At 43.4% G+C, this 12,493-nt stretch overlaps 1 protein-coding gene across 1 annotated transcript in view; it reads left to right on the plus strand.

Moving 5' to 3' along the window:
• otofa (otoferlin a) overlaps nucleotides 1-10,068 on the plus strand; it is a 133,481-nt gene extending 123,413 nt beyond the window's left edge. The window contains exons 43-46 of the mRNA XM_045211306.1: nucleotides 2,357-2,598; nucleotides 2,985-3,163; nucleotides 8,402-8,502; nucleotides 9,868-10,068. Of these exons, the coding sequence (XP_045067241.1) occupies nucleotides 2,357-2,598; nucleotides 2,985-3,163; nucleotides 8,402-8,502; nucleotides 9,868-10,048 (703 nt within the window). The 3' untranslated portion in view covers nucleotides 10,049-10,068. The remainder of the gene's footprint in view (nucleotides 1-2,356; nucleotides 2,599-2,984; nucleotides 3,164-8,401; nucleotides 8,503-9,867) is intronic.
• Nucleotides 10,069-12,493: the final 2,425 nt, after the last annotated feature.

The raw sequence follows: 12,493 nt of genomic DNA on the forward strand, positions 1-12,493 counted from the left end.
TGAAATTGAATGGAACCCAACCCACCTCACCAACCACTGCTCGCTTGGCGCCACTACAGCGAAAACAACCTAATTCTTCCACCACATACAGTACTGTACTGAGACTGCATTTAGACAAATGTTGCATTGTATGACACTTCTGCTTATGTTAATCTTGTCGTATCTGCATCTTCCCTCCAATGAAGGAAAGCACTGTCATAAACGCTTTTGAAATCATTTATTTTACTCTTTTTTTTGTGGAAATTTGTGTGTGTGCATGGCATTTGAAATCATGTGACCCTCCAACACCAAATCAGGTTATTTGTATTTAAATACTCAGTTCAAACTGTATTCTCATTCATTCGTTATCAGATGGTACACTTGATATAGAATTTACCCAGGTCCACACAATATCACCATTATTTCATAGCCATAATTCAATTTGTTTGAATTAATAATCTCATACAGTGAGGGAAAAAAGTATTTGATCCCCTGCTGATTTTGTACGTTTGCCCACTTACAAAGAAATGATCAGTCTATAATTTTAATGGTAGGTTTATTTGAACAGTGAGAGACAGAATAACAAAACAAAAATCCAGAAAATCGCATGTCTATAATGTTATAAATTGATTTGCATTTTAATGAGGGAAATAAGTATTTGACCCCCTCTCAATCAGAAAGATTTCTGTCTCCGAGGTGTCTTTTTATACAGGTAACGAGCTGAGATTAGGAGCACACTCTTAAAGGGAGTGCTCCTAATCTCAGTTTGTTAACTGTATAAAAGACACCTGTCCACAGAAGCAATCAATCAATCAGATTCCAAACTCTCCAAAATGGCCAAGACCAAAGAGCTCTCCAAGGATGTCAGGGACAAGATTGTAGACCTACACAAGGCTGGAATGGGCTACAAGACCATCGCCAAGCAGCTTGGTGAGAAGGTGACAACAGTTGGTGCAATTATTCGCAAATGGAAGAAACATAAAATAACTGTCAATCTCCCTCGGCCTGGGGCTCCATGCAAGATCTCACCTCGTGGAGTTGCAATGATCATGAGAACGGTGAGGAATCAGCCCAGAACTACACAGGAGGATCTTGTCAATGATCTCAAGGCAGCTGGGACCATAGTCACCAAGAAAACAATTGGTAACACACTACGCCGTGAAGGACTGAAATCCTGCAGTGCCCGCAAGGTCCCCCTGCTCAAGAAAGCACATATACAGGGCCGTCTGAAGTTTGCCAATGAACATCTGAATGATTCAGAGGAGAACTGGGTGAAAGTGTTGTGGTCAGATGAGACCAACATCGAGCTCTTTGGCATCAACTCAACTCGCCGTGTTTGGAGGAGGAGGAATGCTGCCTATGACCCCAAGAACACCATCCCCATCGTCAAACATGGAGGTGCAAACATTATGCTTTGAGGGTGTTTTTCTGCTAAGGGGACAGGACAACGTCACCGCATCAAAGGGACGATGGACGGGGCCATGTACCGTCAAATCTTGGGTGAGAACCTCCTTCCCTCACCCAGGGCATTCAAAATGGGTCGTGGATGGGTATTCCAGCATGACAATGACCCAAAACACACGGCCAAGGCAACAAAGGAGTGGCTCAAGAAGAAGCACATTAAGGTCCTGGAGTGGCCTAGCCAGTCTCTAGACCTTAATCCCATAGAAAATCTGTGAAGGGAGCTGAAGGTTCGAGTTGCCAAACGTCCGCCTCGAAACCTTAATGACTTGGAGAAGATCTGCAAAGAGGAGTGGACAAAATCCCTCCTGAGATGTGTGCAAACCTGGTGGCCAACTACAAGAAACGTCTGACCTCTGTGATTGCCAACAAGAGTTTTGCCACCAAGTACTAAGTCATGTTTTGCAGAGGGGTCAAATACTTATTTCCCTCATTAAAATGCAAATCAATTTATAACATTTTTGACATGTGATTTTTTTGTTGTTATTCTGTCTCTCACTGTTCAAATAAACCTACCATTAAAATTATAGACTGATCATGTCTTTGTCAGTGGGAAAACGTACAAAATCAGCAGGGGATCAAATACTTTTTTCCCTCACTGTACATTTCTCATTACTGACTGTTTTTTTATTGGAGGGTCACATCATACATGTGTGTTGCTTTTGAAATACTAACGTCCCTTTTTTTGATTAAATGGACCACACCTGTAATGCATAAAACACATAGTGTCATACTATGAATTATCCATAACAATCTCAAATCACATTCACTGATGTAAGATGGTGATCTGATTTTCACTGCGTCTGCCTAACCTCCACAGACAACCTTCACACAGAGCATGATGAGTGAAGCTAGCTGATACGGTCCTTACACCCAATTTACTACATTACATGTGATATTTAACCCTTTATATCAGGTGGCTGAAAGGGCAGCAGGAGGACAAGCAGGACACAGACGTCCACTACCACTCTCTGACAGGTGAGGGGAATTTCAACTGGCGCTTCGTGTTCCCCTTTGACTACCTGATGGCCGAGGAGAAAATTGTCATCTCTAAGAAGGAGTCCATGTTCTCCTGGGACGAGACAGAGTACAAGATCCCTGCACGCCTCACCCTGCAGGTCTGGGACGCTGACCACTTCTCCGCTGATGACTTCCTAGGTAGGCATACACTGCTGGGGCTCTCTGGAATGCTACATATTCTTATTTTCATGTTTATTGATTTATTTTCTAAAATGTTCAGTATTCTCTCGGCCACTTCTTCTATAGCTCTTTTATCTCATCCCTCAACCTCTTTCGTCTCTTGTCCTCTTTCTCTCCAGGTTCTTCTCTCTGTATCTCAGTCTGTCTCTACCTCTCCATCTTTGTGTAGGATGTTAATTTCATCACCCTGTTGCAGGATACATTTTTTAATATTTCAAATTTCCTGTTGCTGCAGGGTTATTTTCCTGCTGTAGGAAACTGGCTCAAATTAGGATCCGACATCTGTATCTCCTCAGATATTTCCTCAGTTATTCACTAATGCCCTGTATTGTCTCTCCTGACAGGTGCGATAGAGCTAGACCTGAACAGGTTTCCCCGTGGGGCGAAGACAGCCAAGCAGTGTTCCATAGGCATGGTCCAGAACGAGGCTGAGCAGCCCTGCATTTCCATCTTCAAACAGAAGAGAGTCAAGGGCTGGTGGCCATTCGTGGCCCGTGACGAAAACGATGAGATGGAACTCACGGTGAGAGAGAGAGAGAGAGAGAGAGAGAGAGAGAGAGAGAGAGAGAGAGAGAGGAGAGAGAGAGAGAGAGAGAGAGAGAGAGAGAGAGAGAGAGAGAGAGAGAGAGAGAGAGAGAGAGAGAGAGAGAGAGAGAGAGAGAGAGAGAGAGAGAGAGAGAGAGAGAGAGAGAGAGAGAGAGAGAGAGAGAGAGAGAGAGAGAGAGAGAGAGAGAGAGAGAGAGAGAGAGAGAGAGAGAGAGAGAGAGAGAGAGAGAGAGAGAGAGAGAGAGAGAGAGAGAGAGAGAGAGAGAGAGAGAGAGAGAGAGAGAGAGAGAGAGAGAGAGCTATCTATCCAAAACGGAGATGTATGGGTAAACCACTTCTCCAATCTTTATGGCCCTATAACAAAGAACAAACAGCAACAAATATATACATGATCAAATGCAAATCTTAGAATCAACTATTAAAGACTACCAGAACTCACTGGATTCTCCAATTACATTGAATGAACTACAGGACAAAATACAAACCCTCCAACCCAAAAAGGCCTCTGGTGTTGATAGTATCCTCAATGAAATGATCAAATATACAGACAGCAAATTTCAATTGGCTATACTTAAACTCTTTAACATCATCATTAGCTCTGGCATCTTCCCCAATATTTGGAACCAAGAACTGATCACCCCAATCCACAAAAGTGGAGACAAATTTGACCCCAATAACTACCGTGAGATATGCGTCAACAGCAACCTTGGGAAAATCCTCTGCATTATCATTAACAGCAGACTAGTTCATTTCCTCAGTGAAAACAATGTACTGAGCAAATGTCAAATTGGCTTTTTACTAAATTACTGTACGACAGACCACGCATTCACCCTGCACACCCTAATTGACAAACAAACCAAAGCAAAGGTAAAGTCTTCTCATGCTTTGTTGATTTCAAAAAGCTTTTGACTCAATTTGGCATGAGGGTCTGCTACACAAATTGATGGAAAGTGGTGTTTGGGGAAAAACACACAACATTATATAATCCATGTACACAAACATCAAGTGTGTGGTTAAAATTGGCAAAAAAGACACACATTTCTTTCCACAGGGCCGTGGGGTGAGACAGGGATGCAGTTTAAGCCCCACCCTCTTCAACATATACAGCTCTGGAAAAAATTAAGAGACCACTGCAAATGTTTCTTACATCAGCATCTCTACATGTATGACAGCCATTCCATTCCAGTGTCTGTTGAATTCCAACACAGGCACACCTCATTCTACTGAATTAGGTACTGATTAGGTGATCACCTGAACCAAATCTTATTTAACGAGGAAAAGTATTTAAAAAACACTGCTGTGGTCATCACTATCCTCTTGCAATAGGACCAGCTGGATGGCAAAAACAGTTTTATATTAATCAAAAAATAACTATGGACCCTGCCAAAAGAGTTGAAAAGGAAAGTTTTGAGTGAGGAAAAGAAGGGTTAAATTCTGGTTTTACTGGCAGAGGGATACAGTGAGCGTCAGGTTGCTTCCGTCCTTAAAATGTCAAAGACGGCGGTTCATAAGAACAAGTTCAAGCAGCAGACATTGGGGACAACAAAGCTACAGACCGGCAGAGGGCGAAAACGACTCTCTACTGACCGGGATGACCGCCAACTCATTCGAATGTCACTCAATAACTGTAGGATGACATCAAGTGACCTACAAAAATAATGGCAAATGGCAGCTGGGGTGAAGTGCACGGCGAGGACGGTTCGAAACAGGCTCCTAGGGGCAGGGCTGAAGTTGTGCAAAGCTAGAAAAAAAAGCCCTTAATCAATGAGAAGCAAATAAGAGCCAGGCTGAGGTTTGCAAAAGACCATAAGGATTGGACCGTAGAGGACTGGAGTAAGGTCATTTTCTCTGATGAGTCCAATTTTCAGCTTTGCAAAACACCTGGTCGTCTAATGGTTAGACGGAGACCTGGAGAGGCCTACAAGCCACAGTGTCTCGCACCCACTGTGAAATTTGGTGGAGGATCGGTGATGATCTGGGGGTGCTTCAGCAAGGCTGGAATCGGGCAGATTTGTCTTTGTGAAGGACGCATGAATCAAGCCACGTACAAGGTTGTCCTGGAAGAAAACTTGCTTTCTTTTGCTCTGACATTGCCCAAATCTGAGGATTGGTTTTTCCAGCAGGACAATACGCCATGCCACACAGCCAGGTCAATCAAGGTGTGGATGGAGGACCACCAGATCAAGACCCTGTCATGGCCAGCCCAATCTCCAGACCTGAACCCCATTGAAAACTTCTGGAATGTGATCAAGAGGAAGATGGATGGTCACAAGCCATCAAACAAAGCCGAGCTGCTTGAATTTATGCGCCAGGAGTGGCATAAAGTCACCCAACATCAATGTGAAAGACTGGTGGAGAGCATGCCAAGACACATGAAAGCTGTGATTGAAAATCAGGGTTATTGCACCAAATATTGATTTCTGAATTCTTCCTAAGTTAAAACATTAGTATTGTGTTGTTTAAAAATGAACATGAACTTATTTTCTTTGCATTATTCGAGGTCTGACAACACTACATATTTTTTGTTATTTTGACCAGTTGTCATTTTCTGCAAATAAATGCTCTAAATGACAATATTTTTATTTGGAATTTGGGAGAAATGTTGTCAGTAGTTTATAGAATTAAAAAAAATGTTAATTTTACCCGAACACATACCTATAAATAGTAAAACCAGAGAAACTGATAATGTTGCAGTGGTCTCTTAATTTTTTCCAGAGCTGTATATCAACGAATTGGCGAGGGCACTAGAACAGTCTGCAGCACCCGGCCTCACCCTACTAGAATCTGAAGTCAAATGTGATCTGATTCAAGACTGTCTGTTGGCCACGTTATGGCTGTCATTATAAAACGAGTTTGTCTTTGGCAGCCGTACAGAAAATACAATGCATCCGTCATAAAATGACCCGATACCTTTGGGGTTCTGATGGCACTGAGGCTGGTCTGTTCTGAAATGAGGCTTTTGGTCTGTCTACAAGGGCGGCTGTAGGAAGTCGATGATATCCGAGGCTGCCACCACCTCTTCAGGAGTTGGGTGCTGCAGTCTGGTGTCAGTCTATGTGAACTGCCCTCACCCCATCCCTCAGGTGTGCTGCAGTCTGGTTGGTCAGTCTGAGACCACATGACCTGTAGCCTACGGCCCAGACTCCTCCATCACACACAGCCCTCTGGTTCCATAGAGGTGGAGGGGCTTCCCACCATAATGGCTGCCCATCCTGTGTTTTCTCTTGACGTGTTGCGGTGCAGAATCAGGTTGCTGACCTACTCCCAACATGTTCTCCAGACCCTGAAGGGCAGGTTAACCGTGTGGTCGGTGTATCAAACTAAGCAGCTCATTCGCGAAACCCTGAATATTGTATTGAATGTAGAGTGTGCAATTTGAAGAGATTCGTATGAAAATGTATGCACTAACTGTTAAGTCGCTCTGGATAAGAGCGTCTGCTAAATGACAAATGTAAAATGTATGTAAATGTAAATGTCTACTGTTCACTGATGATCTGGTGGTTCTGTCACCAACCAAGGAGGGCCTACAGCAGCACCTAGATATTCTGCACAGATTCTGTCAGACCTGGGCCCTGACAGTAAATCTCAGTAAGACAAAAAGAATGGTGTTCCAAAAAACGTCCAGTTGCCAGGTCCACAAATACAAATTCCATCTAGACACTGTTGCCCTAGAGCACACAAAAAACGATACATACCTCGGCGTTAACATCAGCGCCACAGGTAACTTCCACAAAGCTGTGAACGATCTGAGAGACAAGGCAAGAAGGGCCTTCTATGCCATCAAAAGGAACATAGGATCTGGCTAAAAATACTTGAATCAGTTATAGAACCCATTGCCCTTTATGGTTGTGAGGTCTGGGGTCCGCTCACCAACCAAGAATTCACAAAATGGGACAAACACCAAATTGAGACGCTGCTTGCTGAATTCTGCAAAAATATCCACAGTGTACAACGAAAAACACCAAATAATACATGCAGAGCAGAATTAGCCCGATACCCGTTAATTATCAAAATCCAGAAAAGAGCCGTTAAATTCTATAACCACTTAAAAGGAAGCGATTCCCAAACCTTCCATAACAAAGCCATCACCTACAGAGAGATGAACTTCGAGAAGAGTCCCCTAAGCAAGCTGGTCCTGGGGCTCTGTTCACAAACACAAACATACAACAACACATTTAGACCCAACCGAATCATGAGAAAACAAAAAGAGAATTACTTGACACATTGGAAAGAATTAACAACAAAACTGAGCAAACTAGAATGCTATTTGGCCCTAAACAGAGAATACACAGTGGCAGAATACCTGACCACTGTGACTGACCCAAACTTAAGGAAAGCTTTGACTATGTACACACACACATCAGTGAGCATAGCCTTGCTATTGAGAAAGGCCGTCATAGGCAGACCTGGCTCTCAAGAGAAGACAGGCTATGTGCACACTGCCCACAAAATGAGGTGGAAACTGAGCTGCACTTCCTAACCTCCTGCCAGTTGTATGACCGTATTAGAGACACATATTTCCCTCAGATTACACAGATCCACAAAGAATTCGAAAACAAACCCAATTTTGATAAACTCCCACATCTACTGGGTGAAATACCACAGTGTGCCATCACAGCAGCAATATTTGTGACCTGTTGCCACAAGAAACACCATTGTAAATACAACCCATATTTATATTTATTTATTTTCCAATTATTATATTTACATATGTTTCCCATTCCAATAAAGCCCTTAAATTAAATTGAATTGAATTGAATTGAATTGAGAGAGCAAAAGAGAGAGACTAATCTTGGAAACCCAGAATAAAAATATATCATAATTGTATCAGATGCTTGTTTAGGTTCTGGGTCAAGATGTTGAGAGAATGATACTAACGCGACTAGCGAAGTCTCCACCCCCCTAACAAGAAAACTCTCAGCCCCCCCCCCTTCTGAAAACGTCCCGCTTGAAATCATTGCTTGAAATCCCCATCACTTTAAGCACTACCTTCACCCAATCCTGTTACGTCCAAATAACCAGTGACTAAAAACCTGGGCACTGGAACTACTGTTGCTCGTTAGTCGTTGCATCCCAGAATCTTTTGACAGACGTTACGATACCATTTATGTTACGTAGTCTTCCCACTAGAGATTACACACACAGACACGAACACACACGCACACACGCACGGCACACACTTTGGATGATTGGATTGATTGTGTCATCTTCTCAGGGTAAAGTGGAGGCGGAGCTTCATCTGATGTCGGCAGAGGAAGCGGAGAAAAGTCCTGTTGGTCTGGGACGCAATGAGCCTGACCCTCTGGAGAAACCAAAGTAAGATATTTACAGTTACAGTATACACATACACACACACACACATCAAGACGATACATACAAGTTGGGAAAGAAAATAATGGCACAGAGTCAGACTTTCCTATATTCATCCACTTCCTTCAGGAGTCCTATTCACACAACGCAAAAAAACTGTGCTAGTGTTACAAGAGACCGTATTTAATTGATTTCAAAACCTCTCATTGTGCATCCATCAGAAGCTAGTGATAGTTTATTCAGAGTATATATGGTGCACACAAGACATACGGCCTATTTTATCAACAGCACCTCTTTGCGCTGTGAAAATGCCACCCTTATACCTTCACACTATCAATCTGTTCTCCTGTCATTCCTTCACCTGTCTCCCGCTGTTTCTTTTCTTCCTTCCTCTGTGTTGCCTCTCTCCCTCCCCTCCAACCTGCATTGTCTTTCCTTCCATATACATCCCCTCCACCTCTCCCTTCCTCTCCTCCCCCTTCTTCTGAAGTCGCCCGGACACTAGTGTCATGTTGTTTGTGAACCCTCTGAAGTCCATCCGCTACTTCATCTGGCACAACTACCTCTGGCTGATCCTCAAGGCCCTGGGCCTGCTGCTGCTGCTGCTCCTATACTGTCCTCTGTCTCTGTCCCCTATACTGTCCTCTGTCTCAGTCCCCTATACTGTCCTCTGTCTCTGTCCCCTATACTGTCCTCTGTCTTTGTCCCCTATACTGTCCTCTGTCTTTGTCCCCTATACTGTTCTCTGTCTCTGTCCCCTATACTGTTCTCTGTCTTTGTCCCCTATACTGTCCTCTGTCTCTTGTCGCTCAACCTGCCAGTGTCTGGCATCAATCCTGAGTCTTCCATTGTGCATCACACTGTCATTACGCTGGAGGCTTCAGGGAAATACCTATTATATGTAGCTATTTTCAAGTGAGATGTCAAACAAACATCTCATTGTATATCTGTGTCTCCATCGTCTGAGTAATATATCTGTGCTTGCGAATTGTGCAGTGGTCTTTTGGTTCTGTATAAAATAAAAAGAATGTTGCTATTTTGTAAACAGGTTTGTTTGTGTAGTAGTGTATGGAGAAATTGTGATCAGTTAGTCATACCACTAACGCTTGTTCTCCTCTTTTCTTTCTTTACCCCACACCTCGGCCCCCTTATCACCATTTCCCCACCCCACCCACTACCCTCCCTTCATCCCACTCACCCTTCTGTCCCCCACCTCTACCTCTCCCACAACCGCTCCCTATCTACCCCATATCTTTCCCCACTCCCTTCCCTTATACCCTCCTTTACACACTTTTAACCCTCAACCCCCATCCCGTCCATCCCATGCCCCGCTATCTACCCCTCTAACCTTACCCCCCCCGATCCCCCCAGTCGGCCAGACACCACCTTCCTGTGGTTCCTGAGCCCGCTGAAGGCTATCCGCTACCTGGTGTGTAACCGCTACAAGTGGCTTATCATCAAGATCATTGTGGCCCTGCTGCTGCTCATGATGCTGGGGCTCTTCCTCTACAGCATGCCTGGCTACCTGGTCAAGAAGCTGCTGGGGGCCTGAGGGGGCTGGATGGGGCTGCAGGCATGGGTACCAGGGTGGGTTGGGGGGTGGTCAAGACGCAGAGGAGGGGTGGGGTACCACGCACTTCCACTTTCTACTGTTTATACTCACAACCTCAAACAACATCCCCCCGTCTATCCCTCAGTACCCTCCCCCCAAACACACTCGCCTCAGTGCTGCTGGGTGCGTAAGGGAGAGAATAGGGGAGGGAAGGGTGGATAGATGGGAAGACAAGCTGACAGCACTCCCTCCGCATCCCAGCCTTGCCCCCGCTCCGCCACCCCTCTAACCATGGCAGTGCTGCTCAACACACATACTCAATGACTTCCTATCCCTTGGACTTCTAAAAACTAGGAACGACCATCTACCTTCTACTCTACAGTAGCACAGTGGGCCTAACCGATCAAATGCTTCACATCAGGACGCTAACCAATCAGAAACCTCATCCCTGCACTGACCACTGACTAACCAATGAAACTACTCAACCCTGATCTCATCATCAACGATGCAGCATACCCTGACGTTATAGTTGAGAGATTGTTTATTTATTTATTTATCTATGTATGTGTTTGTTTATTTATGATTTAAATTATTTGGAAGGTGCCGGAGTCTGGTGTGGCGATCTAAGCTCCAGATTCCGGACTACACATGCCCCCTGGCGACGGGTGTTTGATCCCCAGCTCTGCGGATTGTCTGTGCCCTTCCTTTCTGTATCCCTCTCCGTTACCTGTCTCCTATTCTGTACTGTCAATAAAATAATAACAAATATGGAAGGTGATCGGAGCTCCCGGTCTCCTAAAAAACATATTAAATTATTTGGAAGGACATGGTTAGCGGTCAGTTGATTGGTACTGTTGGTCTTGCATGGACATACATTTCTCAAGTGATGTTGTAATTATTTCCATTACTTCTATGATACAGTGCCTTCAGTGCCCTTGACTTTTTCAACATGTTGTTGTCTTACAGCCTGAATTTAACATTTCTAACACAGATTCAACCACAAAGACCAGGGAGCTTTTCCAATGCCTCGCAAAGAAGGGAACCTATTGGTAGATGGGTAAAAAGGTTACCAACATTGCTTGTTCTGCCCACTATGATTAATTTGCTCCCATTGGAAATGAAAGGCTGTGGTCTATATTGGGTTAGTTATAAAAAAGAATCCTTGTTATGGGTATGATTGCAATCGATAAGGACTGGGGAGTTTTTCAGGATAAAAAAGAAACGTAATGGAGCTAAGCACAGGCAAAATCCTAGAGGAAAACCTGGTTCAGTCTGCTTTCCACCAGGCACTGGGATATTAATTCACCTTTCACAGGACAATGACCTAAAATACAAGGCCAAATCTACACTGGAGTTGCATACCAAGAAGACAGTGAAGGTTCCTGAGTGGCCGAGTTACCGTTTTGACTTAAGTCTACTTGAAAATCTATGGCAAGACCTGAAAATTGTTGTCTAGCAATGATCAACAACCAATTTGACAGAGCTTGAAGAATGTTGAAAAGAATAATGCTCTTAGAGCCCCAGAAAGACTCACAGCTGTAATCGCTATCTAAGTTGCTTCTACAAAGTATTGGCTCAGGGGTGTGAATACTTAGGTAAATTATATATATTATTTCTGTATTTCATTTTCAATAAATGTGCAAACATTTCTAAAAACATGTTTTCACTTTGTCACTATCGAGTATTTAATAATTGTTTTATTCAATCTGTAACACAACAAAATGTGGAATAAGTCAAGGAGTATGAATACTTTCTGAAGGCACTGTATGTCGGTTTTGAAATGGGAATCATTGGGTTTGTGTGAGCTCTTGAACTGGACAAAATAAAATGTTTTCCAACAGTTTAATAGTGTTCCTCTTTAGCTCTTGCAGCCTTTGCACACATCTAAAATAATGATGAAAATATTGAAAAATGTCTATTTTCCTAGGACCTACTGTAGTTTAACAAGATTTAAAGAGGAACAAAGAATACAAGTATAGCTTTTGAATATGAATCAATTAGAGAGGTAAACTTGCTATTGTTTGGCTTAAATGATGTCCTCAAACACCACCATTTTATGTTTCTTCATTGCTTTCTTCAGTGACCTGGAATGCTCTTATTGGTTGTTACTGTTATCCAGAAAATGTACAGTAGGTTTAGAGAAATATAAGCATGCATCTGTATTCTAACATCTCACAGTGATTCAGTTTACATGGTCATCAGATATGGCATGACTTCCTTTCTACTGTAGCTTTACAGTCGGTTTCTAAACCTTTTATCTATGTCTGGTTCTTGACACGTTTGAATCAATGCAGATTTCCTGGACCTGAAGTGGTTATGTGCACCTTATTGCAAATAAGCGGTACTGTAAAAGGGAGGTGCGGCTTGGCCTCTTGACCTCTGCCCTGTCGGCCTATCAGATTACTTGGTTTGCCCAATCGGCCTATCAGATGACATGGTTTGCAG

This window comes from Coregonus clupeaformis, chromosome 36 (assembly GCF_020615455.1).
Source record: "Coregonus clupeaformis isolate EN_2021a chromosome 36, ASM2061545v1, whole genome shotgun sequence".
Lineage (NCBI taxonomy): Eukaryota > Metazoa > Chordata > Actinopteri > Salmoniformes > Salmonidae > Coregonus > Coregonus clupeaformis.